Below are 27,547 nucleotides of genomic sequence, written 5' to 3'. Positions count from 1 at the left end.
TTTAGGATTTAGGCTGTGAAATTAGATGGATGCTTCATAACTCATTAATGCCATCTTCTAACTAAACTTTTTCATCTTTTCAATTGGAAAAATCAGTGTCTATTGTTATCATAAAATTAAATGATATAATGAATCCACAAGTGCTTGGCATATTGTAAGCACTCAATAAATAATAGCAATGTATTTCTTTTTCAATTTATGAAAGAAAGAGGTTCCATGTGACTGAGGAGGCTTCACAATCACGGCAGAAGGGAAGGAGCAGCAAGTCACATCTTAAATGGATGGTGGCAGACATAAAAAAGGGCTTGTGCAGGAAAACAACTCCTTATAAGTGTCAGATCTCGCGAGACTTACTCACTAGCATGAGAACAGCACAGGAAACAACTGCCCCTGTGATTCAATTACCTTCCACCAGGTCCCTCCTACAACATGTGGGAATTCCAGATGAGATTTAGGTGGGGATACAGCCAAACCATAGCAATCAGTGTCTGGGCATTCTTTTTCATCAAAATTTGAAAATGTCCCAGCTTTTCTGGCTTTGGCCTATATCCTCCTCCAAACATCATCTAATTTCTCAACTTCCTGTCCTATTCAAGCTGTTTGAGGGAACTCTTTCTGTACATGATAACTTTTTTTTTTTTTTTCACTTCCCATATGCCTTGATATTTTCCCCTTTACCAATCATACGTACTGGCCATTCTGATCTTGATCAGGCTAATCCCTTAGCACATACAACCTAAAGACCAACTCACATCTATTTCCTTCATGAAACCTCAGATGACTCCATCCCTCCCAATTCCCTCCTCTCTTAACTACTAACTTGACAGCAGTTCTACATTTTACATTCCCTCTACACACTTTGTTGAGGGGAGAGGACCATGTCTTCTTTGCTCTTTTCTGTCTAAGCACTGAGCCATTTTTATTTCTTCTTGTAAAATGCCTTTCTTTGTCAGCCCTGAGTGCCCACATTGATGGGAGAGCTCAGTGTGTGTGGCTTCAGTGGTCAGTTTTATTCTCTGACTCTTACATACCGACCTTCATGATACACCCTCTGCTGATCTTGAGGTTCACAGTATGCCCTGCTGTATATGCTCCCTATGCCTTGCTAATTTCTCAGGGTCTTGACTATGCTTTCCAACCAAGATTCTGGATATTTATGCATTTATCTCTCTGGCCACAGTCCCACAAACTCTTTTGCAGATTCCCCTTCTCAGTCTTTCCAAGCCTGTGGTCCTCCTAGGCCTGGGTTCAGTCGTCTTTCTTTCACACCATGCAGCCTTTCCCTTGGGTAAGCACAAACACCCATTACTGGCTTTAAATGCATTCTGGATTCAGATGACCCCCCACATCTAAGTTCCCAATGCAGACCTCTCTTGAGTTTCAAACCTAGAATTTATGTCTTATTTATGATGTCCCATAGGCACTTCAAATCTAGTACTTAAAATATTGAACTATTTGTTTCTCACTGAAACCTGTCCTCCTGCCTTCTTTTTTTTTTGAGTTGGAGTCTCACTCTGTTGCCCAGGCTGGAGTGCAGTGGCATGATCTTGACTCACTGCAACCTCCACCTCTTACGTTCAAGCAATTCTCTTGCCTCAGGCTCCCTAGTAGCTGGGATTACAGGTGCATGCCACTATGCCTGGCTAATTTTTGTATTTTTATAAAGCTAGGGTTTTGCCATGTTGGCCAGGCTGGTCTCGAACTCCTGACTTCAGGTGATCTGCCTGTCTCGGCCTCACAAAGTTCTGGGATTACAGGCATGAGCCACCGCTCCTGGCCCCTCCAAAATTCTTTATTTTGTGAAAACAACTAAGTCTAACTAGTCATTTAAGTCATCCTAGAGTCTCCTTGTTTTCCTTCTTTCAGTCAGTGACTAAGTTCTTTGCATTACTACTCTATCTTCCTGCCTTATTCCAGGCCTTCATTATTTCTCATCTAGACTATTATAAAAAATCTAAGCTATCTCTACCTCCATTTCTTTATCACACATACATCTGCATGCATTCTTCCAATTTGCATATGGTTAAATATGTATCTTTTACCTCATTATGTTTTGTCTATTGTTTTTAATTGAAATTCCTGTCTCTTGTAGAAATCAAGTGGTTTATATATTTTTTAGTTTTAATAGAACATGTGATTTGTGTGTGTGTATTTCCATTCATTTTTGGATTTGTTTTGGTGTGAAAAATTGGAAGTGACCCAAATGGATTCGTTTTCACTACAGTAGTCAGCTACTTTTCCTGACATCATTTATTGACTAATTCATCTACGTCTATTGATTTGTGATGCCTTTTTAAGTAAATACTTGGATTGTATACATATTAGGATCTGTTATCAGATTTTCTCTTTTGTTTGGCTGATTTTTTTTCCTCATACATTGTTTTTATTTTCTAAGGTCCATGCAGATAATCTATCTTCTACTGAAATATAAACATCTTTTATGTATATTTGCCTCTGTGTGCAAAACATATCTTACTTTTTGAGGCATAGCGAAGCAGAGTGAATATTTCCAAGATGCCATAGCTTTTATTTGGATCCCAATCTGTCTCCTTATTCTTTTTATTTTCTTTTCCCCACCGTAAGACTACAGACACGCATGCGCCACCCTTCCCAGCTAATTTTATTTTTTTGTAGAGACAGGGATTCACTGTGTTGCCTAGGCTGGTCTTGAACTTCTGGCCTCAAGCAATCCTTCTGTCTTGGCCTCCCAAGGTGCTGGGATTACATGTGTGAGTTACTGTGCTTGGCCTCCTCTTGACTCTTTAAATGACCTTTGATAAGCATTTAAAGATCATCTTCTTTTATCCAGCTAACTATTTTCAGGCAAATGCCTTTCTAACTTCTCTGCACCTCAGTTTTCTAACAGTAAAAGGAGTGCAAGGAAACTTTTTCATGAGGTTATAAGACAGTACATAGGAAAGTGACCAATATAACACTTGGATAGAGGAATTGTTCATAAATAGCTATATTACCCCTCACTCCAACCTCTTTCTCTTAGTCCAGAGAGATAGTCAATTAGATTTTTAAAAAATGAAACCGACATTCTAGGTGCAGATATACCTCTAGTCTTGCTGTGAAGTTTGTTGGAATCTTTAGCATGGCTTTTAGACAGCAGATTCTTTCTGGGAAGAAGTTACCTGACTCGGACTGAAGCACCCTTACCACCTCATGCTCCGAGCTGCAGTTACTCTCTGTAAAGAAGTTTGTTTCTTCAATTCACCTCCTTGTTCCGCTTCCACCAGAGCTGTGCAGAAGGTGACAGGACAGCAAGGGGTTGTCATCACCCGCTCCACATTTCCCTCTTCTGGACGCTGGGGAGGACACTGGCTGGGAGACAACAGAGCTGCGTGGGACCAACTGGGGAACTCTATCATTGGTGTGTGGGCTCATTCCCAGGGTCCTGTGCTGGCAGGAAGGGCACTGGAGTTTGTGCTGTTCAGCAGTACTGGTTATCTCTCTAGCATCATCTAGGTGGGTGGTAAAATTAACAAGAGCTGAGTTCTCTGTGGGAATGGATTTTAATTTACACCCATCTTTTAATATTCTTCATGAATGGTCCAGGGCTTTCTAATGGGGTAAGGAAAAATCAGGCCAAGGCTTCCCTCTCCTTCCAAAGTCCTCCTCCATCCAACACAGCTGTGTCTTCTCCTTGCAGGCATGATGGAGTTCAGTCTCTTTGGAATACCTTATGTAAGTCACATTCAGACCATTACTAATTACCCAGTCAGATTTTTGTGAGTCAGTGCCTCCTGAAATTCCCACCTCATGCTCTCATTGTGCATCTTCTCAGACAGGAGCAGATATCTGTGGATTCTTTGGAGATGCTGAATATGAGATGTGTGTTCGCTGGATGCAACTGGGGGCATTTTATCCATTTTCCAGAAACCACAACAACATCGGGTCAAGGGTGAGGCAGCAGTCATGCTGCAGGTGTTGTGTACCCTCAAATCATAACTTATTTTTAACCCTCGAGAGTATTACACTCATTTCCTGAGAAAAATCATAAAAAATCACCAGAATCTTAATTTTTTGAAAAATTCACAGAGTTCAGAACCCTGGAGTTATCATTAATTTTCAGAAATATACCCTTTCTCATCTCCTGGAGGATTAGTACCCATGAGGAAAAGTTTCTAAACTTCCCCATGGGGCTAAAATAAAAGAATCTCCCTTTGCTTTTAAGAATATTGAATTTTTATTTTACTCAAATTCATCCAAGATATTTTAGTGCTGCACAAAAATCTCTCTACACATGTTGAGGGCCAGAGCTGGACCTATTCCAGGGACTTAGGAATCAGTGATAAAGAGGAAAAAGCAAGAAATTCTAATTTTGTAGGGCGGCAGAGATGGGAAAAGGGTAGGCTAGGAATGAAGGGATAAGTTGCTTGTAACCTACATGTTGAATAAATTCCCATTGATTGTTTCTGATGCCACTGGGATGGAATGAAAATGAGGTGATCTATTGTATGGTCCTTTATCCCTACAGAGACAAGATCCTGTGGCCTGGAATTCAACCTTTGAGATGTTGTCCAGAAAAGTCCTGGAGACCAGATACACTCTGCTTCCTTATCTCTATACTCTGATGCATAAAGCTCACATTGAAGGCAGCACTGTTGTCCGGCCCCTTCTGCATGAGTGAGTACAGCCTCTTTCCCCAAGCAGCAGGTCCAAATAATCCTCTGTAGCAGTCATAAGAGGATAGGTGAATTTTTCCCGTTTATTTTTTAAGGTTTATGGATGATAAGACAACATGGGATATAGACCGTCAGTTCATGTTGGGCCCTGCCATCTTAATCAGCCCTGTGTTGGAACGTGTGAGTTCTTCATTGTAGATCAGAAACCTTTCAATCACATTATCTAAAATCATGGGACAAGCATTTTAAAGATTATATTGTTTCGTCCAGCTCACTATTTCCAGGTGAATGTCTTTCTAGAACATCTATAAGAGATCTTTTTTTTTTTTTTAAGATCTGTGTTAATGAAATTTTTACAACACTGACTGATTTCTCGTTTTAAAATTTTGTCATTGTGTGTACCCTTTTACAATTTTCTTTTTAAAAATACATTTTTCTGTAGTTTTGAGGAAGAATTTTTCAGGATTTTTCTTAATAAAATCTCTCAAATTATTGCAATCACTAATAAAATTTTCATTTTTATCTTAATTCTACATAGTGTTTTGAAAACAAAAATGAAAAACTTTTATTGAAATATTCATAATGACATATCAATTTTATGTTTCAGAGCACATTTGAGATCTCTGCTTATTTTCCCAAAGCCCTTTGGTATGACTATAGCACGGTAAGAACTAATATATTTGTAAAGAACAAGGTTGGGCCATGCAGGGTGGAGAGGAGGTGGATGGAGCCTCCTCCTATTTCCAAGTACATGATTCCTAAGGCAATAATTTATGACATTTTTAGCCTTGGCAAGGTTTGTTTAAATGACAGCATGTAGTATAAGAGCATAGATGAAATCTGAGTACCTACATCACATTGAAGCTTCCCACTCACCTCTGCCCTTGCCTCTCAGCTTTTCTGGAGATACAAAGACAAGACTAGATTTTCAGAGTCTTAAGCAAAAATGAAAGATCAGAGATTTTCTCTTTAGGTTTGCAGTCTTTTGCTGACTTTCTGACATGCTTCCCAGTAAAGGAAGGACTTGTAATAAAACATGCTCTAATTGAATATATTTATCTCTCATCGTGGTTTGCCTATATTCTCCTTTCTAGGAAACTAGCAACAAATCGATAGGTGAGTGGAAAATCCTGGAGGCTCCTCTTGACCACATCAACCTTCACATCAGAGGAGGCTACATCCTGCCCTGGCAAGAGCCTGCAATGAACACTCACTCCAGGTGAGGAGAAGAGGCGATGTCTAACGGCCTCTTGCTATACCGCACTGAGGCAGCCTTACAGGAGGCTGTCCCACCTTTACCAGGGATATGTGGATTATAAACTAAATAGCCAACAGGTTTTATTGGTCAGATCCTGTGAGTGCTTTCTGGGTGGGAACTGGAGGAAGATGAGTTCATGAAGTTACTTTTAGGGAGATTTTTGTTTTTTGTCTGTAGTGCTGTATCAAAAACAAAAATGTTCCTGAAGGCAGAAAAATGTTTCTCTTTCCATGCTATTAAAAAGGAGTAGGGAATATTAATGAGCTCTTTGACTTGTGATCAAACAAGGACTAGGTAGGATTGAGTTCTTGTCCTACCCAAGGACTTAGTGCTCATTCCTAGGTCTATTCTTGTCAACCAAGGAAAGGGGTGTGTGTGTGTGTGTGTGTGTGTGTGTGTGTTTTAATTTATATATGGACACATACATATATAAATATACACATATAATATGTAAAAATTTATAAAATCATTGATTAGACAGAACACATTACATCAAGAGAGGCACATAAAAACAATAACAACTCAAAAGGAGAGAAGTTAACTTTCAGCCTTGTAGTGTAACACATGGTTTTATATAAAAGAGGGCTTTGAGCTGGATCTTGCATAATGAATGAGATTTGAATGTACAAAGACAGGGAACAGAGAGATCCTGGTCAGTTTAAAGAACTGAAGATGAAAAATGGATTGGGTTTGGGAACTGTAAGCCGTCCAGTTTAACGGGAGTACAGACAAAGGAGGAAGTAAAATAAGTAAAACTCCAGCAGATTGGGATCAAATTCTGGAGGTTGGTGAATGACAAGCCAACTACTTTGGATTTTATTCTGTGGCAGCCTGAAAGCTACTGAGGATTCTCTTTTGAGGGATTTTCTTCCTATGAAATTAATATTTCATTATATTACTTGGATGTATATTTGATTTTTAGAAATTGAAGTGAAACCAAATGTTTTATTACATTTTAAATGTTTTCCATTAACTTTTTTTTTTTTTTTTGAGACGGACTCTCACTCTGTCACCCAGGCTGGAGTGCGGTGGTGTGATCTTGGCTCACTGCAACTTCTGCCTCCTGGGTTCAAGCAATTCTGCCTCAGCCTCCTGAGTAGCTGGGATTATAGGCGCGTGCTGCCATGCCTGGCTAATTTTTGTATTTTTAGTAGAGAAGGGTTTTCACCATGTTGGTCAGGCTGGTCTCAAACTCCTGACCTCGTGATCCACCCACCTTGGCCTTTCAAAGTGCTGGGCAGGCGTGAGTCATCACACCTGGCCGTTTTCTATTAACTTTTAAGTGTCTTATATTTTATCTATTTTCAGAACTTTATATACATATTTAATACATTTCTTTTATTTCTGAATAAGTAATATTTTTAACACAGTCTGTTCTTTATTCTTACAACCTGCAATCTAGAGAAAAATAACTCATTTTTTTTTTTTTGGTAGTCGACAAAATTTTATGGGATTGATTGTTGCTTTGGATGACAATGGGAAAGCTGAAGGCCAGATGTTCTGGGATGATGGACAAAGCATTGGTGAGTGTAAACTTTCCAGGGTCCCTATATGTCATTCAGAAAAATCATACCATTGAGGCTCAGCATATAATTAGCATGAACTGAAAACCTATCTCTGCCTATTGTCAATAAGTCAATAACATCTGGAGAATTTTGCCTGCTCATTTATATTATGCTATAGTTAGTATAGACTAGGTACAGTCCCCAGCTTTGCAGGTTCAGGAACTTGCTGTTATGGATTCAGCCAGGGATGACCTATCTCTGTATAACTGTCTCACCCTTTATTTAGAAAGAAGTGTGGATGCAAATATCAGGCTGTTGGTTCATTCCTTATCAATGGGACAGAAACATGACTCTATTATTTGGGTCAGCCATCTATACCAGGCATCCAGTTCCTCATAAATAGGCCTGCTCAGGAGACAATTTAGAGGTTAGAAAATTTCTTGGTGACTCATAAATTGGGAATAAAGCATTGCCAAAAGGATACTTACATCAATGAAATATTACTTTGTATGTTTCTTTTCCCTAATTGAGGTAGAACATATTAGTTCTACTTTGGATAAGTGGGATTTGTCATTATAATCAGAACACCCTCTAACTCAGACCTTTCTGCAGAAATACGGACACACTGTTACCGACTGACTCTCACTTTTCACTACTTATTACTGTGGACCAGAACCTTCTAATCTTGCAACATACCACATTTTCTGAAATTATAGCTTATTTTTCACTACTAATATTTCTAGAGAGTCCTTCTCTTTTAGGTTCCTTCATTATAAGGATAAGAAATTCTCATTAAAGGAAAGATATTCTTTATTATACATGTTAAAGATAGAAAATTAGAAAAAAACAAGCACTTTTAATATTTTTGCAGTACTAACTGGCTTTTATATTAAGAAAATGCTTAATTTGTAATATGGCTGAAAATATTCTGCATATTTAATTTGTGAATCCTGTTTATTTTCCTCTAACATAATGACAGAAACATGTGTGAATGTTATTATTCGGTCCTTATAAATACCATTATGATGGTCATATTCTATTGGGAGGTTATGTACAGGATGGTTATAGTTTTTATTGTTATAAATAACATCCTTTTTTTTGAGTCTCACTCTCTCATCCAGGTGGCAGTGGTGCGATCTCAGCTCACTTTAACTCCTTCTACCAGGTTCAAGTGATTCTCGTGCCTCAGCTTCCCAGAGTAGCTCAGGTGCCTGCCATCACTCCCAGCTAATTTTTGTATTTTTAGTAGAGATGGGGTTTCACCATGTTGGCCAGGCTGGTCTCGACTCTTGGCCTCAAGTGATCCACCTGCCTTGGCCTCCCAAATTGCTGGGATTACAGGCATGAGCAACTGTTCCCAGCCCATAAGTAACCTCCTTGAGTATTAACCTTTGTTTACATTTTAGATTATGTCCATAGAGTAGATTCCTGGAAGTGATATTACTGTCTTTTAATAAACTTTAAAAGACTTGTGATTTATATAAATAAAATGTATCCATTTTAAGAATACAGTTAAGTTTTGACAAATGTATACAGTTGTATAGCCACTACTACAATGAAGATGTGGAATATTTTTATTACCCCAAATTTCCCCATTTATAGTCAGCTTGCGGATTCATCCAACTGTGGCTTGAAAATGTAGTTAGCCTACAATAGTTCCATCTGTACTAACCATGTACAAATATGGTTTTTTTGTTATTATTTTGTAAACAATACAGGATAATAATGATTTACATAGTGTTTACATTGGATCAGTTATTATAAGTACTCTGGAGATGATTTAAAGTACATGGGAGGGTGTGTGTAGGTTATATGCAAATATCACACCATTTTATATAAGGAACTTGAACATCTATGGAATTTGATATTTGAGGGGTCCTAGAACCAACCCCTATGGATACCCAGGGACAGCTGTACTTCTTTCTAGTCAGGTTCTCCCCACTCTTGATCCTTCCTTCCAGCATCTGGAACTACTGTTCTGCTTTCTGTCACTATAGTTTAGATTTATATCTTCTAGATTTTGTATGCATAGAATCATCCAATATATACTATTTTTCTATTTTTAGCGTTTTTCACTTAGCAAAGTGCTTTTTATATTCATCCATGCTGTGGCATGTAAAAGGAATTAATTACTTTTTATTTCTAACTAATAATAATCCATGGTGTCTTCCATGGTAATAGTCCATGTGACTATTGACCAAGGTACTTATTGATGAATATTTCAGTGGTTTAATCTTTTGACCACTAAAACAAATCTTGCATTATCATTTGAATGTATATTATTTTGTGATCATACATTTTCATCTCTCTTGGGTAAAAAAGTGGGAGTGGAATTTCTGAGCCAGGTCATACAATAAATACATATTTAGTTTCTGAATAAATTGCCAAATGATTTTCTAAAGTGGCTGTACTATTATCCATTAATTGAAAGTTCTAGTTTTTTACATCCTCACCAATACTTAGTATTGTTGATTTTTAAAATTGTCATTATTCTAGTAGATATATAGTGCATTGTATTATAGATTTAATTTGCATTTAATTATGATTGAGCTTGATGTTGAACTTCTTATTATGTGTTTATTGGCCAGTTGAATGTCTTCTTCTCTGAGGTATTTGTTCAAGTCCTTGGCCCATTTATTGCTGCATTTTCTTTTTGTTATTGAGCTGTAACTTATGTACACCCGTCCTTTGTCAGGCATACAATTTGCATCTCCCTGTCTGTGGTTTGCCTTTTCAGTCCCATTATGGCATCTGGCAAAAAGCAAAGCTTAATTTTGATAAAAATCAATTTATTTATGCTTTTCTTTTATGATTTGCATATTTCATTTCTTGGACTATCCCAGGGTTACCATATATATACATATAATATTTTCAAAATTTGTTTAATCTCCATAGGTTTTGGGGGAACAGGTGGCAGTTGGTTATATCAGTAAGTTCTTCAGTAGCAATTTGTGAGATTTTGGTATACACTAAACCCAATTTGTAGTCTTTGATCCCTCACCCCACTCCCCGGCTTTCCCCCAAGTCCCCAGAGTCTACTGTATCATTCTTATGCCTTTGCATCTTAATAGCTTAGCTCCCACTTATGAGTGAGAATATATGATGTTTGGTTTTCCATTCCAGAGTTATTTCACTTAGAATAATAGTCTCCAGTTCTAACCAGGTTACTGCGAATGCCATCAACTCATCCCTTTTTATGGCTGAGTACTTTCCCATCATATATATATATACACACACACACACACACACACACACATATATACACACACACATATATATACACACACACACGTATATATATACACATACGTATATATATACACACACACACGTATATATATACACACACACATATATACACACACACACGTATATATATACACACACACGTATATATATACACACACACGTATATATATACACACACGTATATATATACACACACACACATATATATATATATACACGTATATATATACACACACACACACGTATATATATACCGCCATTTCTTTATCCACTCATTGATTGATGGGCACTTGGACTGCTATAAACACGCATGTCAAGTGCTGTATCTTTTTTTTTTTTTTTGAGACTGAGTCTCACTCTGTCACCTGATTGGAGTGCAATGGTGCAATCTCAGCTCACTGCAACCTCTGCCTCCCGGGTTCAAGTGAATCCTCTGCCCCAGCCTCCTGTGTACCTGGGATTACAGGCACCCACCATCACACCTGGCTAATTTTTGTAATTTTAGTAGAGTCGGGGTTCCACCATGTTGGTCAGGCTGGTCTTAAACTCCTGATCTTGTGATCTGCCTGTCTTGGCCTCCCAAAGTACTAGGATTACAGATGTGAGCCACTGCGCCTGGCTGCAAGTGTCTTTTTTGTGTAATGACTTCTTTTCCTCGGAGTAGATACCCAGTAGTGGGATTGCTGGATTAAATAGTAGTTCGACTTTTAGTTAGTTGAGGAATCTCCACACTGTTTTCCACAGTCATTGTACTAGTTTACATTCCCACCAGCAGTGTAAAAGTGTTTCCTTTTCATGCATCAATGTCAACATCTATTATTTTATGATTTTTTTTATTATGGCCATTCTTGTAGGAGTAAGGTGGTATTGCATTGTGGTTTTGATTTGTATTTCCCTGATCATTACTAATGTCGAACATTTTTTTCATATGTTTCTTGGCCATTTGTAAATCTGAAAATTGTCTATTCATGTCTTTAACCCACTTTTTGATGCAATTGTTTGTTTTTTTCTTACTAATTTATTTGAGTTCCTTGTAGGTTCTGGATATTAGTCCTTTGTCTGATGTTTGATTGTGGATTTTCTCTCACTTCATGGGTTGTCTGTTTACTCTGCTGACTGTTCCTTTTGCTGTGCAGAAGCTCTTTAGTTTAATTAAGTCCCACCTATTTATCTTTGTTTTTGTTGCATTTGCTTTTGGGCTCTTGGTCATCAAGTCTTTGCCTAAGCCCATGTCTAGAACAGTTTTTCTGAAGTTATCTTCTAGAATTGTGATAGTTTCAGGTCTTAGATTTAAGTCCTTGATCCATCTTGATTTTATTTTTGTATGAGGTTAGAGATGAGGATCCAGTTTCATTTTTCTACATGTGGCTTGTCAATTGGCACCATTTGTTCTATAGGGTGACCTTTCCCCACTTTATGTTTTCATTTGCTTTGTCAAAGATCAGTTGGCTGTAAGTATTTGGGTTTATTTTTGGGTTCTCTGTTTTGTTCTATTGGTCTATGTGCCTGTTGTTATGTTAGTACCATGCTATTTTGGTGACTATGGCCTTATAGATTGGTTTGAAGTAAGGTAATGTGATACTTCCAGATTTGTTCTTTTTGCTTAGTCTTGCTTTGGGTATGTAGGCTCTTTTTATTTTTGAAAGTTTTAAAGTTTTACCTTTCATACTGAAGACCATCATCTATTTTTCATGAAATTTTTATGTATGTATGTATATGCGTATGCCAACGTTCCATTTTTTCTCATATATTTATCCAATTGGTCCAGCACCACATTTTTGAAAGTACAGTCTTTTCCCTATTTTATTATCTTGTCACTTTTGTCGAATAACAGTAGGTTATGGTTGAGAGGGTGTTTATTTTTGATTATTTATTCTGTTTCATTGATTTATATGATCTATTTTCCTTAAGCCAATACCATACTGTCTTGACTAACATAGCTTTATAGTTGGTGATAGAACTAGGTTGGATAACTTATCCTACTTTGTTCCTCTTTTTATTTTTCTTTTTATAATTTATTTTTATAATTTCAACTTTTATTTTAGATCCAGAGTAAATGTGCAGGTCTGTTACATGGATATATTGTATGATGCTGAGGTTTGGGGTATGGATCCCATCACCCAGGTAGTGAACATAGTAACTAATGAGTAGTTTCTCAACTCATGTCCCCCATTCCTTGTTACCCCCATAGTAGCCTGCAGTGTCTATTGTTCCCATCTTTATGTTCATACATACTGTGTTTAGCTCCCACTTATAAGTAAGAAAATGCATTAATTGGCTTTCTTTTCTGTGTTAATTTTAAGATTGTGGCCTCCAGCTGCATCCATCCTGCTGCATAGGACATGATTTCAATCTTTTTTACGGGCTGTTGTAGTATTTCATGGTATATATGTACCACTTTTTCTTTATCCAATTCTTTGTTGATAGGCACCTGGGTTGATTCCATGTCTTTGCAATTGCAAATAGCACTGTGAGGAACATACGAGTGCATGGGTCCTTTCAGTAGAATGATTTATTTTCCTTTGGGTATCTATCAAGTAGTGGGATTGCTGGGTTGAATAGTAGTCCTGTTTTAACTTCTTTGATAAATCTCCGGACTACTTTCCACAGCTGCTGAACTAACTTACATTTTAACCAACGGTGTTTAAGTGTTGTTTAAGTATTTCCTTTTCTCTGCAGCCTTGCAAGCATACGTTATTATTTGACCTCTTAATAATAGTAGTTTTGATTTGCATTTCTCTAATGATTGGTGATGATAAACATTTTCACGTTTATTGGCCACTTACTTGTCTTCTTTTGAGGAGTGTCTGTTCATGTCCTTTGCCTATTTTTAAAAATTATTTTTTATTACATTTATTTATTTTATTTTTATTGTACTTTAAGTTCTGGGGTACCTGTGCAGATCTTGCAGGATTCTTGCATAGGTACACACATGCCATGATGGTTTGCTGTCTCCATGTTCCCATCACCTATATCAGGCATTTCTCCCAGTGTTATACCTCCCCAACCTCCTGGCCCCCTGCTGTCCCACCCCTAGCTTCCCGCCCCCAACAGACCCCAGTGTGTGATGTTCCCCTCCCTGTGCCCATGTGTGGGGGTTATTTGATTTTTGCTTCTTGATTTGTTTAAATTTCTTATAGAATCTGGATGTTAGACCTTTGTTGGATATATAGCTTGTGAATATTTTCTCTCAATCTGTAGCTTGCCTATTCTGTTGATAGTTTCTTTCGCTGTAAAGAAGCTCTTTAAGTCCAACTTGCCAATTTTTGTTTTTGTTGTAATTGCTTTTGGGGACTTCGCCAACAATTTTGCCAAAACCAATGTCGAGAAATCAGGCAAAACACAAATAAATGGAAAAAACATTCCATGCTCATGGATTCAAAGAACCAAAGCAATATATAGATTCAACACTATTCTTATAAAACTAGCAACATCATTTTTCACAGAATTAGGAAAAAAAACTATTGAAAAATTCCTAAGGAACCAGAAAAAGAGCTCGAATAGACAAAGCAATCCTAAGCAAAAAGAACAAAGCCAGAGGTATCACACTACCCAACTTCAGGCTGTATTATAAGGCTACAGTAACCAAAACAGCATGCACAGTACTGGTATAAAAACAGACACATATCAATAGAACAGTATAGAAAGTCCAGAAATAAAGCCTCACACCTACAACCATCTGATCTTTGACAAAGCTGACAGAAACAAGCAGTGGGGAAAGACTCTTTAACAAATGGTGCCAGGACAACTGGCTAGCCATATGCAGAAGAATGAAAATGAACCCTTACCTTTCACTGTATACAAAAATTAACTTGAGATGGATTAAAGATTTAAATGTAAGACCTCAAACTATAAAAATCCTAGAAGGAAATACTCTTCATGTTCTTCTTTTTTTTAAATTGCATTGGTTATTTTAGCTGTTTTGTATTTCACACAGGTTTTAAAATCAGCTTGTCAATTTTTAACAACAAGATCACCTTCTGGAATTTTGACTGGAATTGCTTTTATTCTTAAGACCAATTTTTAGATATTTGTCATCTCTTCTTTTCTCTGTCTCTTTCTGTTGTCTACTTACCTACCTATCTATATATAATCACCATTTACTTAGATCTTCTTTAATTGCTCTTAGCAATGTTTTATAATTTTCAGTTTATGGGTCTTGTACATATTTTGTTAAATATGTCCTAAGTATTTTTAAGCTTTTGATGGTATTTTAAATAATATTTTAAATTTCTCCTAACAGTTTATGAATAATATAGTATAACCCTATATTCACTTAATATAATATATGAGAGATTTTTTCAAGTAATTTGATTATCTATTTATGGGTGAAAACTTGCTAAAGAAATATGAAGGAATTAGACAACTTCTCTCTTCAGAACTCAGTTCAGTCTTTGGACTTTCTTTTTAACATTATCTGATAAGAAACTATGGAGAGGCATGTGATATTCTGAAATTAAATAGATCTAGGTTTGAATACCATCTCAGTAACTTTCTAGTTGTATGTCTTCTGGAAAACTACTTATTTCATTTTCTCTATTTCTTCTTCTTTAGTATGTACAACATACACCTATATTGTAATTTTATGAGAATAAAATGATTTAACGTACATAAAACATTCCTGGCACATGAATTCTAAATAAAACGTGCCATTAATATGTAAAATAAATAAAATTCTATTCTAAACATTTAATATGAGACACTTTACATTAAAATTAGCATGTTTAGCTTATGAAAACAAAATTAAAATAAATAAGTAAATAAAAGAAAGTTAGTGTGGTTAATAAGACAATAAGAAATCCAGAAGTCAGAAAAAGGAGGTTGGCCAGACATCCTAGATTTCAAAGTGTGGCAGGACTTGAGCCTTATAAGGGCATAATATACTACAGTGCCAATTCTAAATTAAAAAACTGTATTTATTAAATGCATTTTAATGTTCTTATTTCTTGGGAAAGTACATAGTTTTTTTTTTTTTTTTTCTCAAATTAAGCCTTTGTGGAAGATGAATGTTTGTTTAATCAAGGGTTTTCTAGGTGAGCAAGAAATGATCATAAAAGGAGTCAGTGCCAATGATGAGACACATTCAGCACTTTGGCATCTCAGTCACACTCTTACCAATGGGACTGCAGACTATTTTATATTGTGAGATCATGACAAGTACTTGGTGTATATCCATTCATCAATTGATGGACATTTGGGTTGTTTCTACTTTTTGACTATTATAAATAATGCTGCTGTGAACATCTGAGTATAAGTTCCTGAAGAGACATACTTTTAAAAATTCTCTTGTGTCGTATATATGCATGGGAGTAGAATTTCTGGCTTTTATGGTAACTCTATGTTTAACTGTTGATGAAATATCAAACTGTTTTCTATAGAGGCAGCGCTATTTTATATCCCAATCAGCAGTGTATGAGTGTTCTGATTTCCCTTCTTCCTTGTCAACATTTATTATCTATCTTTTTTATTATAGTCACTATAGTGGGAAAAAAGCTGTAGTTTAATTGTGGTTTTGATTAATTTATGTTTCTCTGATCACTAATGTTGTTGAATATCTTTACATGTACTTATTACCCATGTGTACATTTTCTTCAGAGAAATGACTATTCATTTTCTTTGCACATTTTAAAATTATAGTCTTTATTATTTAATCATAGTGTTTACAGAATTTAGATAAAATTTCCCTATCTGATGCATGATTTTCAAATATTTTCTCTTATTTAGCAGATGCCTCTTTTGAGGCAATTTGATGAAGTCTAATTTTTTTTTTCTTTTTGATGAAGTCTAATTTATCTTTTTTTTTTTCTATTTGTTTAGTGTGCTTTTGGTGTTATATCTAAGAAACCATGGCCCATTGCAAAGTCTCAAGTATTTGCTGTTTGGTTTTCTTTTAAGAGTTTTATAGTTTTAGCTCTTACATTTAGGTCTTTGATTCTTTTTGAGTTAATTTTTGAATATGGTGTGAGGCAGGGGTCTAACTTCTTTATTTTGTATGTGGATTCCAGTTGTCCCAGAAGCATTTGTGAAAAGACTATTATTTTCTCATTGAATTATTTTGGAATTTTTGTTAAAAAGTCAATAGACCATTACTGTGAGAATTTATTTCTGAATTTTCAATTCTGTTGCATTAATCTATATATCTGTTCTTATGTCAGACCTGCACTGTCTTGATTACAGTGGATTTGTAGTAGGTTTTAAAATCAGGAAGTGTGAGTTCTTCAATTTTATTCTTCTTTTTCAAAAATGGGTCTTATTTTAAAGCAGGTTTTCTCAACCTCAGCAATATTAACATTTTGGGCTAAGTAATTATTTTGTAGTGGTGGCTGGGCTGGTTATTATAGATGTTTAGGAGCATCCCTGCCCTCTCCTCACTTGATGTCAAAAGCATACATCTTCAAGATAACTACATGATTTCTAAGTATTGTATTGTAAAATGTCCCCAAAGAGGTAAAATTACTGTTAATTGAGGATCAGTGTTTTAAGAGAACATAGAGAGTCCTTTGACATAGGTTTAGCTAATTAGGAGTAGATGAGTGATGTCATAGTAGGTTAATAACACCACAATTAGTATGCAAAATCAACCCCCTATGAGCAATATGCTTCAAAAATTTAAGGGAACAAAGCCATTTCCTACAAATTTTAACTTTCTATTATAGTATATTTTAGTCTTAAAGTTAAAAATTAATAGTACCTGAAACTTTTGAACTTTTAAACTTTTACACAGAAGCTTTTTACCTTTCTAAAAATCAAATGGGCTTAGAAATTCAAATTTAAACTACTAAGACACAGTGTAAGTATAAGTGTAACTCAAAGTTTCTGTTAACAGACTTGGAACTATTTATTTAACTTTTCCTCACATAAGGTGATATAATGACTAGGTCAAAGATAATCTTTAAAAAACATGTTAACAGAATCCCTTTCTTTACAATTTTTTTATTAACTGCTAGAAGAGGCTGTAGTGTTTGCCCAGGTTACATTTTATAGCCAAGACTAAACTTTAAAATATGGATTGTATAATTGTTTCCATAAAAGTGGAAGAAATTTAGAACACATAGAGAGTTAGTTGGTTCAAGAGAGAATATGTTGGAATACTGGCAAGAGTTGGAATGTTGAGAAGGGCCAAGAACAGAACATGAAGTGAAACTGACTTTTAAGAAATGGGGAGTTATAGGAACCATATGGGGAGGAGACATCAAGTAAGGAGTATTTCAATGGAGAATGGAGTATCAAAGGAGTGTGGGCAAAGTGGTCTAATCTGAGGAGATATTTAGATTTTATATACTATGTCACTGGTGACTTAGAAAGGGTCAAATTCCATGGAAAAAGGAAACACAGGAGCTGGAGTTTAGAAGATGTAAGATAAAATTATGAGTTGGGTACACAGACATGACAAGTAAAGGCCACCTTTTTAAGATATATGGTAATAAAAAGGAAACGTGATGGTAGCTTGACATAAATAGAAGGAAGTAAAAGTTTTGTCAGAACAGAGTACTCTGGAGCATAATGGTAGCTTGAAAACGTAGAGAAGGTATAGGGAAAAAGTAATGGAGTGAATTCTACAGTGGCAGAAATGCTTGGAATCTGGAGCACTGTGGGAGGATGAACTAAGAGTAGGGAGAGAAGAATGGTGAAGGTGAAGATGATTATGACTTCTATGGCAGTGAGCAACCGATTTTAAGCACTTATTCTGCACAAGCATAATGTTATGTACCTTACTGCCATTAACTAGGTACTACTGTCTCCATTCTATAGATGATAAAATGTTAAGTAAATTGTCTGAGGTTGCACAACTGTGCAAGAGTTGGGATTTCAATCCATGTCTAAATTGGGAGCCTAAATTCCTAACCACTCACCTCTGCTTTATCATCATAGCCTTTAACATCATAGCTACGTGAACTCCCATGACTACGTGCTTGGTAGTAGTCACAGAGAATAACTCAACAGTAGTCTCTACACTTCAGCTATGTAATCTTCCTTAATTCAATCCAGATTCTCTCACATTTGTAACCTTCTGACCTCCACGGCAAGGTACCCATTTCCATTTGCACATCCCAACACTAACATGCAGTGAAATAGTCCCTTAGCCACTATGTTCAGTACTCCCCAGAGAGGTGACAATCATCACTAATTGTGACCCTATTGAGATATTTTCTGACTGTGCACAAGATTATTTGCTGCAATTGAAGCAACTGGTAGATGTTTATTCTTTTCTTTTCCTTGTTTGCAGATACCTATGAAAATGGAAATTATTTTTTGGCAAACTTTATAGCAGCTCAGGTAAGACTAATTTACTACAATTTATAAATCTTTTCCCAGTTGTCTGCAGATTAAACATTACAGTTAACTATGTAAATGTAATATCCCACATCTTAATAGGAGGTTCTTCTTGCCTTTACTTTTATAATCCAGGTCCATTGTCATTAAAATAAGGAAGAAAAGTAAGAAAATCCTTTTTTTGCCAGTTTTATACCATCTCTATGAAAAGAAACTTGGAATTCATATAATGCTGGAGAAAAAAATGGGGACTTAAATGTATAACATGTTTTCCAAAGATGAGAAATTTTCTGGCTCATAAATTTTGAAAGAAAAATGCTATATAAGCTATTTATTATGCAACGATGCATAAAAGACGACCTTAAAACCTCAGTGGTATCTAACAATAAGCACTTACTTAGCTCCTGATCTTGCAGGGTTCAGAGGATATGGGCCTGGTCTTGGCTGATCTTTGCCAAGTCAGTCTTGGATCTATTGGGCTGTTTAGATAATCTTGGCTGTATTCACATATCTGGGGGGTCAGCTGATTCTCATATGATCTAAGATGGCCTTGTGGGAAGGTCTAGGTATGGCTTCTTCATAATTATGGAAGAGGGCTAAAATAAAAATAAAAGTGGAAATCCCTTAGTTCATTTTAAAATCTTTTTTTTTTTTGTATCGAGTTGACTAATTTTCCATTAGCAATGCAAAGTCGCATGGTCAAGCCCAGAGACAGAAGAGGGACAGAATGCCTCAACTGCAGTGGGAGGGCATTGCAAAAGTACATGGAAAGGGGTATGGATTTGTAAGGGCTGAATCATTCTTGACAGTGATGTAAACAATGCACCTTGCATGTTAAATGATCCCATGGATAATCTGTATAATTTTAATTAGAGTATGAGAAGGATCATTCTAGGTCAAACCTGGATTCTGCTTGTCTCTTTTTATGTAGTCATTTTAAGGAGTAGTATAGCACAAGTCTATTTTTCTTCTATAACAGCAATTCACATATTCGAAGATGTCTCTCAGTTATTCCTTTTGTCTTCTTAGAAATACGTATCACCAGGCTAACTTCATGTTTTCTCTATTTCCTGCTTATACTGGCTTCCAGATCTGATTATTCTGTTTAGAATCCAGTTAACCTAGATTTCTTTTAAAACATCAGAATTGAGAGCATATTTTAGAGCTGTCCTATCCAGTATGATAGGCACTAGCCATGTATGGCTATTGAACACTTGAAATGTGACCAGCCTAATGTGAAATATTCAAAAGTTAGCTTTAAAAAATTCAAAAATGAGGCAGGCGGATCACAAGGTCAAGAGATTGAGACCATCCTGGCCAACACAGTGAAACCCTGTCTCTACTAAAAATACAAAAAAATTAGCAGGGCGTGGTGGCACACGCCTGTGGTCCCAGCTACTCAGGAGGCTGAGGCAGAAGAATCGCTTGAACCCAGGAAGCAGAGGTTGCAGTGAGCCAAGATTACACCACTGCACTCCAGCCTGGTGACAGAGCAAGACTCCGTTTCAAAAAAAAAAAAAAAAAATTCAAAAATTATTTATGGGCTTCCTGGGCAAGATGGCTGAATAGGAACAGCTCTGGTGTACAGCTCTCAGTGAGAACAATTCAGACGGCAGTGATTTCTGCATTTCCAATTGAGGTACCCAGTTCATCTCATTGGGACTGATTAGACAGTGGGTGCAGCCCACGGAGGGCAAGCCAAAGCAGTGTGGGGCACTGCCTCACCTGGGAAATTCAGGGCTCGGGGAACTCCCTGCCCTAGTCAAGGGAAGCTGTCAGGGACCGTGCAGTGAGTCATGGTGCTATATGGCTCAGATACTATGCTTTTCCCATGGTCTTCACAACCCACAGACCAGGAGATTCCCTTGGGTGCCTACACCACAAGGGCCCTAGGTTTCAAGCACAAAATTGTGCAGCCTTTTGGACAGACACCCAGCTGCTTGCAGGAGTTGTTTTTCATACCCCAGTGGTGCCTGGAATGCCAGTGAGACAGAACTGTTCACCCCCATGGAAAGGGGGCTGAAGCCAGGGAGGCAAGTGATCTAGCTCAGCAGATCCCACCCTTATAGAGCCCAGCAAGCTAAAATCCACTGGCTTCAAATTCTCGCTGCTAGCACAGCAGTCTGAAATCGACCTGTGATGCTCGATCTTGGTGGAGGGAGGGGAGTCTGCCATTACTGAGGCTTGAGTAGGCGGTTTTTCCATCACAGGGTAAACTAAGCTACTGGGAAATTCGGACTGGGCAGAGTCCACCACAGTACCACAAAGCCAGTGTAGCCAAACTGCCTCTCTACCTTTCTCCTCTCTGGGTAGGGCATCTATGAAAGAAAGGCAGCAGCCCCAGTCAGGGGCTTACAGATAAAACTCTCATCTCCCTGGACAGAGAACCTGGGGGAGGGAGTAGCTGTGGGCACAGCTTCAGCAGACCTAAACATTCCTGCCTGCTGGCTCTGAAGAGAGCAGTGGATCTCCCAGAACAGTGCTCGAGCTCTGCTAAGGAACAGACTGCTTCCTTAAGTGGGTCCCTGACCCCATGCCTCCTGATGGGGAGACACCTCCCAGCAGGGGTTGACAGATACCTCATACAGGAGAGCTCTGGCTGGCATCTGGTGGTAGCTCCTCTGGGACAAAGCTTCCAGAGGAAGGATAAGGCAGAATTCTTTTCCGTTCTGCAGTCTCTGCTGGTGATACTCAGGCAAACAAGGTCTGAAGTGGACTTCCAGCAAACTCCAGCAGACCTGCAGAAGAGGGGCCTGACTATTAGAAGGAAAACTAACAAAGAGAAAACAATAGCCTCAACATCAACAAAAAGGACGACCATGCAAAAACTCCATCTGAAGGTTACCAACAGCAAAGACCAAAGGTAGATAAATCCAGGAAGATGAGGAAAATCTGGCATAAAAAAGCTGAAAATTCCAAAGACCAGAATGCCTCTTCTCCTCCAAAGGATCACAGCTCCTCTCCAGCAAGGGAACAAAACAGGATGGAGAATGAGTTTGACAAATTGACAGAAGTAGGCTTCAGAAAGTGGGCAATAACAAACTCCACTGAAGGAGCATGTTCTAACCCAATGCAAGGAAGCTAAGAACCTTGATAAAAGGTTAGAGGAATTGCTAACTAGAATAACCAGTTTAGAGAAGAACATAAATGGCCTGACAAAGCTGAAAAGCACAGCATGAGAACTTTGTGAAGCATACACAAATATCAATAGCCAAATTGATCAAGCAGAAGAAAGGATATCAGAGATTAAAATCAACTTAATGAAATAAAGTATGAAGACACGATTAGAGAAAAAAGAATGAAAATAATGAACAAGGCATGTAAGAAATATGGGACTGTGTGAAAAGACAAACCTACATTAGATTGGTGTACCTGAAAGTGATGGAGATAATGGAACCAAGTTGGAAAACACACCCGAGGAGAACTGTGCCAACCTAGCAAGACAGGCCAACATTCAAATTCAGGAAATACAGAGAATACCACAAAGATACTCCTCGAGAAGATCAACCCCAAGACACATAATCATCAGATTCACCAAGATTGAAATGAAGGAAAAAATGTTAAGGGCCACCAGAGAGAAAGGTCAGGTTACCCACAAAGGGAAGCCCATCAGACTAACAGTGGATCTCTCTGCAGAAACTCTAGAAGCCAGAAGAGAGTGGGGGTCAATATTCAACCTTCTTAAAGAAAATAATTTTCAACCTAGAATTTCATATCCAGCTAAACTAAGCTTCATAAGTGAAGGAGAAATAAAATCCTTTACAGACAAGCAAATGCTGAGGGATTTTGTCACTACCAGGCCTGCCTTACAAGAGCTTCTGAAGGAAGCACTAAATATGGAAAAGGAAAAATTGTTACTAGCCACTGCAAAAACAAACGAAAGTGTAAAGACCATCAACACTATGAAGAAACTGCATCAACTAATGGGCAAAATAACAGCTAGCGTCATAATGACAGGATCAAATTCACACATAATACTATTAACCTTAAATGTAAGTGGGCTAAATGACCCAATTAAAAGGCACAGACTGGCAAATTGGATAAAGAGTCAAGACCCATCAGTGTGCTGTATTCAGGAGACCCATCTCACGTGCAAAGGTGCATATAGGCTCAATTTAAAGGGGTGGAGGAAGATTTACCAAGCAAATGGAAAGCAAGAAAATAAAAAAAAGCAGGGGTTGCATTCCTAATATCTGCTAAAACAGACTTTCAACCGACAAAGATCAAAAAAGACAAAGAAGGGCATGACATAATGGTAAAGGGATCAATGCAACAAGAAGAGCTAACTATCCTAAATATATATACATCCAATACAGAAGCACCCAGATTCATAAAGCAAGTTCTTAGAGACCTACAAAGAGACTTAGGCTCCCACACAATAATAGTGGAAGACTTTAACACCCTGGTGTTAATATTAAACAGATCAATGAGACAGAAAATTAACAAAGATATTCAGGACTTGAACTCAGCTCTGGACCAAGTGGGCCTGAGAGGCATCTGCAGAACTCTCCACCATAAATCAACAGAATATGCATCCTTCTCAGCACCACATAGCACTTATTCTAAAATTGACCACATAATTGGAGGTAAAACACTCCTCAGCAAATGCAAAAGAATGGAAATCATAACAAACAGTCTCTCAGACAACAGTGCAATAAAATTAGAACTCAGGATTAAGAAACTCACTCAAAACCGTACAACTACATGGAAACTGAACAACCTGCTCCTGGATGACTACTGGGTAAATAACGAAGTTAAGGCAGAAATAAAGAAATTCTTTGAAGCCAATGAGAACGAGGACACAACCTACTAGAATCTCTGGGACACAGCTAAAGCAATGTTTAGAAGAAAATTTATAGCACTAAATGCCCACAGGAGAAAACAGAAAAGATCTAAAATCGACTGTTAAAAGAACTAGAGAAGCAAGAGCAAACAAATTCAAAAGCTAGCAGAAGACAAGATATAACTAAGATCAAAACAGAATTGAAGGAGAAAGAGACATGAAAAACCCTTCAAAAAAAATCAGTGAATCCAGGAGCAGGTTTTTTGAATAAAATAGATAGATAGACCATTGGCCAGATTAATAAAGAGGAAAACACAGAAGAATCAAATAGACACAATAAAAAATGATAAAGGAGAGATCACCACTGATCCCACAGAAATACAAACTACCATCAGTGAATACTATGAACACCTCTATGCAAACAAACTAGAAAATCTAGAAGAAATGGATAAATTCCTGGGCACATACACACTCCCAAGACTAAAGCAGGAAGAAGTCAAATCCCTGAAAAGATCAAAACAAGTTCTGAAATTGAGGCAGTAATTAGCAGCCTACCAATCAAAAAAAGACCAGGACCAGACAGATTCACAGCTGAATTCTACCAGAGGTACAAAGAGGAGCTGGTGCCATTCCTTCTGAAACTATTCCAAACAACAGAAAAAGAGGGACTCCTCCCTAACTCATTTTATGAGGCCAGCATCATCCTGATACCAAAACCTGGCAGAGACACAGCAAAAAAAAGAAATTTTCAGGCCAGTATCCCTGATGAATATTGATGTGAAAATCTTCAATAAAATACTGGAAAACTGAATCCAGCAGCACATTAAAAAGCTTATCCATGACAATCAAGTTAGCTTCATTCCTGAGATGCAAGGCTGGTTCAACATATGCAAATTGATAAATGTAATCCATCACATAAGCATAACCAATGACAAAAACCACATGATTATCTCAATAGATGCAGAAAAGGCCTTTGATAAAATTCAACATCTCTTCATGCTAAAAACACTCAATAAACTATGTATTGCTGGAACAAACCTCAAAATAATAAGAGCTGTTTATGACAAACCCACAGCCAATATCTTACTGAATGGACAAAAGCTGGAAGCATACCCTTAGAAAACTGGCACAAGACAAGGATGCCCTTTCTCACCACTCCTATTCAACATAGTATTGGAAGTCCTGACCAGGGCAATCAGATAAGAGAAAGAAATAGAGTATTCAGATAGGAAGATAGGAAGGGAGAAAGTCAAATTGCAGTTGCTGAGGGCATAGTTTTATATTTAGAAAACCCCATTGTCTCAGCCCAAAAACTCCTTAATCTGATAAACAACTTCAGCAAAGTCTCACAATACAAAGTCAATGTGCAAAAACCACAAGCATTCCTACACACCTATAATAGAGAGCCAAATCATGAGCAAACTCCCATTCATAATTGCTATGAAGAGACTAAAATAACTAGGAATACATCTTACAAGGGATGTCGAGGACCTCTTCAAGGAGAACTACAAACCACTGCTCAAGGAAATAAGAGAGGACACAAACAAATGAAAAAACATTCCATGCCCATGGATAGGAAGAATCAATATCATGAAAATGGCTATACTATCAAAAGTAATTTATAGATTCAATGTTATCCCCATCAGCTGCCATTGATTTTCTTCACAGAATTATAACAATCTACTACAGATATATACTACAGATATATCTACTACAATCTACTGCAGATATATAGACCAATGGAACAGAAAAGAGACCTCAGAAATAACACCACACATTTACAACCATCTGATCTTTGACAAACCTGACAAAAACAAGCAATGGGGAAAGGATTCCCTATTTAATAAATCGTGTTGGGAAAACTGGCTAGCCACATGCTGAAAACTGAAACTGGACCACTTCCTTACACCTTATACAAAAATTAAGATGGATTAAAGATTTAAATGTAAGACCTAAAACCATAAAAAACCTAAAAGAAACCTAGGCAAATCCATTCAAGACATAGGCATGGGCAAAGACTTCATGACTAAAACACAAAAAGCAATAGCAACAAAAGCCAAAATAGACAAATGGGATCTAATTAAACCAAAGAGCTTCTGCACAGCAAAATAAACTATCATCAGAGTAAACAGGCAACCTACAGAATGGGAGAACAGTTTTGCAATCTATCCATTGACAAAGGGCTAGTATCCAGAATCCACAAGGAACTTAAACAATTTTACAAGAAAAAAAAACACATTGAAAAGTGGGTGAAGGATATGAATAGACACTTTTCAAAAGAAGATATTTATGCAGCCAACAAACACATGAAAAAAAGTTGAGCATCACTGGTCATTAGAGAAATGCAAATCAAAACCACAATGAAGATACCATCTTATGCCAGTTAGAATGGTGATCATTAAAAGGTCAGGAAACAACAGATGCTGGAGAAGATGTGGAGAAATAGAAATGCTTTTACACTGTTGGTGGGAGTGTAAATTAGTTTAACCATTGTGGTAGACAGTGTGGAAATTACTCAGGGATCTAGAACTAGAAATACTATTTGACCCAGCAATCCCATTATTGGGTATATACCCGAAGAATTATAAATCATTCTATTATAAAGACACATGCACAGATTTCACAATAGCAAAGACTTGGAACCAACCCAAATGCCCATCAGTGTTAGACTGGATAAAAGAAAATGTGGCACATATACACCATGGAATATTATGCAGTCATTAAAAAAATGAGTTCATGTCCTTTGCAGGGACATGGATGAAGCTGGAAACCATCATTCTCAGCAAATTAACGCAGGAACAGAAAACCAAACACTGCATGTTCTCAATCATAAGTGGGAGTTGAACAATGAGACTATATGGGCACAGGGCAGGGAACATCACACACCAGGGTCTGTCAGAGGGTGGAGGGCAAGAGGAAGGATAGCATTAAGAGAAATACCTAAAATAGCTGACAGGTTGATAGGTGCAGCAAACTACCATGGCACATGTATGCCTATGTAACAAACCTGCACGTTCTGCATGTGTATCCCAGAACTTAAAGCATAATGAAAAAAAAATTCAAAAATATCTTATGAGTATTTTTATATTAAAAAAAGTAATAATAACGTTTTGCTATATCATGTAAATAAAATATATTTTGAAATTATCCTTTTTCTATTCACTTTTTAAAAAAAATGTGACTAGAAAATATTAAACAACATATATAATTTCCATTATATTTCTATAAGACAGCATGGGCTTCCATATTGCCTACTACCTCTTTTTACTAGATTCTATATTTTTCTTCTGTTATTACATTGTGTAATTTTTAACACATGTATCAGATGTTTGGCACATATAAATCTCGTGGTCAGCTTAGACATTCAAATTGTTCTCACAGACATGATTATCATGTCATGTTGTTCCATCCTGCATTTGTCCCTCTGAAACTAACTGCAAGACTTTGTATACTAATAAATGTGTATATTCTCTGCTCTTAAATTGAGCAGTTGAGTTGAAGACTCTACATATTTTTCCTCTCAAATATTAATTTAATGAAGCTATTGATATGGAAGTCCTGAATTTTAGTGCTATTTCTACTGCTATTATGCAAATTAGGAAAGGCACCCTGTTTAATCTGTGTTTTTAAAAAAAACTTGTAAGACATTACATTGCCCTTTAATAACTTCTAATTCCAAAATTTCATTTTTCTGATAAATTAATTCTTATTTCTGTGTTGTTTGATAGATTTTTTTTCCTTAAGAATAAGGGGCCTGAAATGAAAGAAAGTTCCCAACTTTTCCTGGGGATAACTATTATCAATGGTTTCCTGGCTGGTGAACCAGCTTGTAGCGGTGGGAGATGAT

General features: G+C 37.0%; 1 protein-coding gene across 1 annotated transcript in view; it reads left to right on the top strand.

Moving 5' to 3' along the window:
* Window positions 1–27,547, top strand: part of MGAM2 (maltase-glucoamylase 2 (putative)) — a 118,697-nt gene that overhangs the window by 79,084 nt on the left and 12,066 nt on the right. Inside the window, 9 exon segments of the mRNA XM_064372796.1 lie at window positions 3,243–3,376; window positions 3,656–3,690; window positions 3,791–3,907; window positions 4,484–4,632; window positions 4,727–4,811; window positions 5,239–5,295; window positions 5,726–5,850; window positions 7,324–7,412; window positions 18,871–18,920. Of these exon segments, the coding sequence (XP_064228866.1) occupies window positions 3,243–3,376; window positions 3,656–3,690; window positions 3,791–3,907; window positions 4,484–4,632; window positions 4,727–4,811; window positions 5,239–5,295; window positions 5,726–5,850; window positions 7,324–7,412; window positions 18,871–18,920 (841 nt within the window).

The sequence above is a fragment of the Aotus nancymaae genome, unplaced genomic scaffold (assembly GCF_030222135.1).
Source record: "Aotus nancymaae isolate 86718 unplaced genomic scaffold, 86718_ANA_hifiasm-v0.15.2.pri h1tg000002l, whole genome shotgun sequence".
NCBI classification, from domain to species: domain Eukaryota; kingdom Metazoa; phylum Chordata; class Mammalia; order Primates; family Aotidae; genus Aotus; species Aotus nancymaae.
Note: the sequence above shows the minus strand (reverse complement) of the source record. Positions and strands in the feature narration are given on the sequence as shown.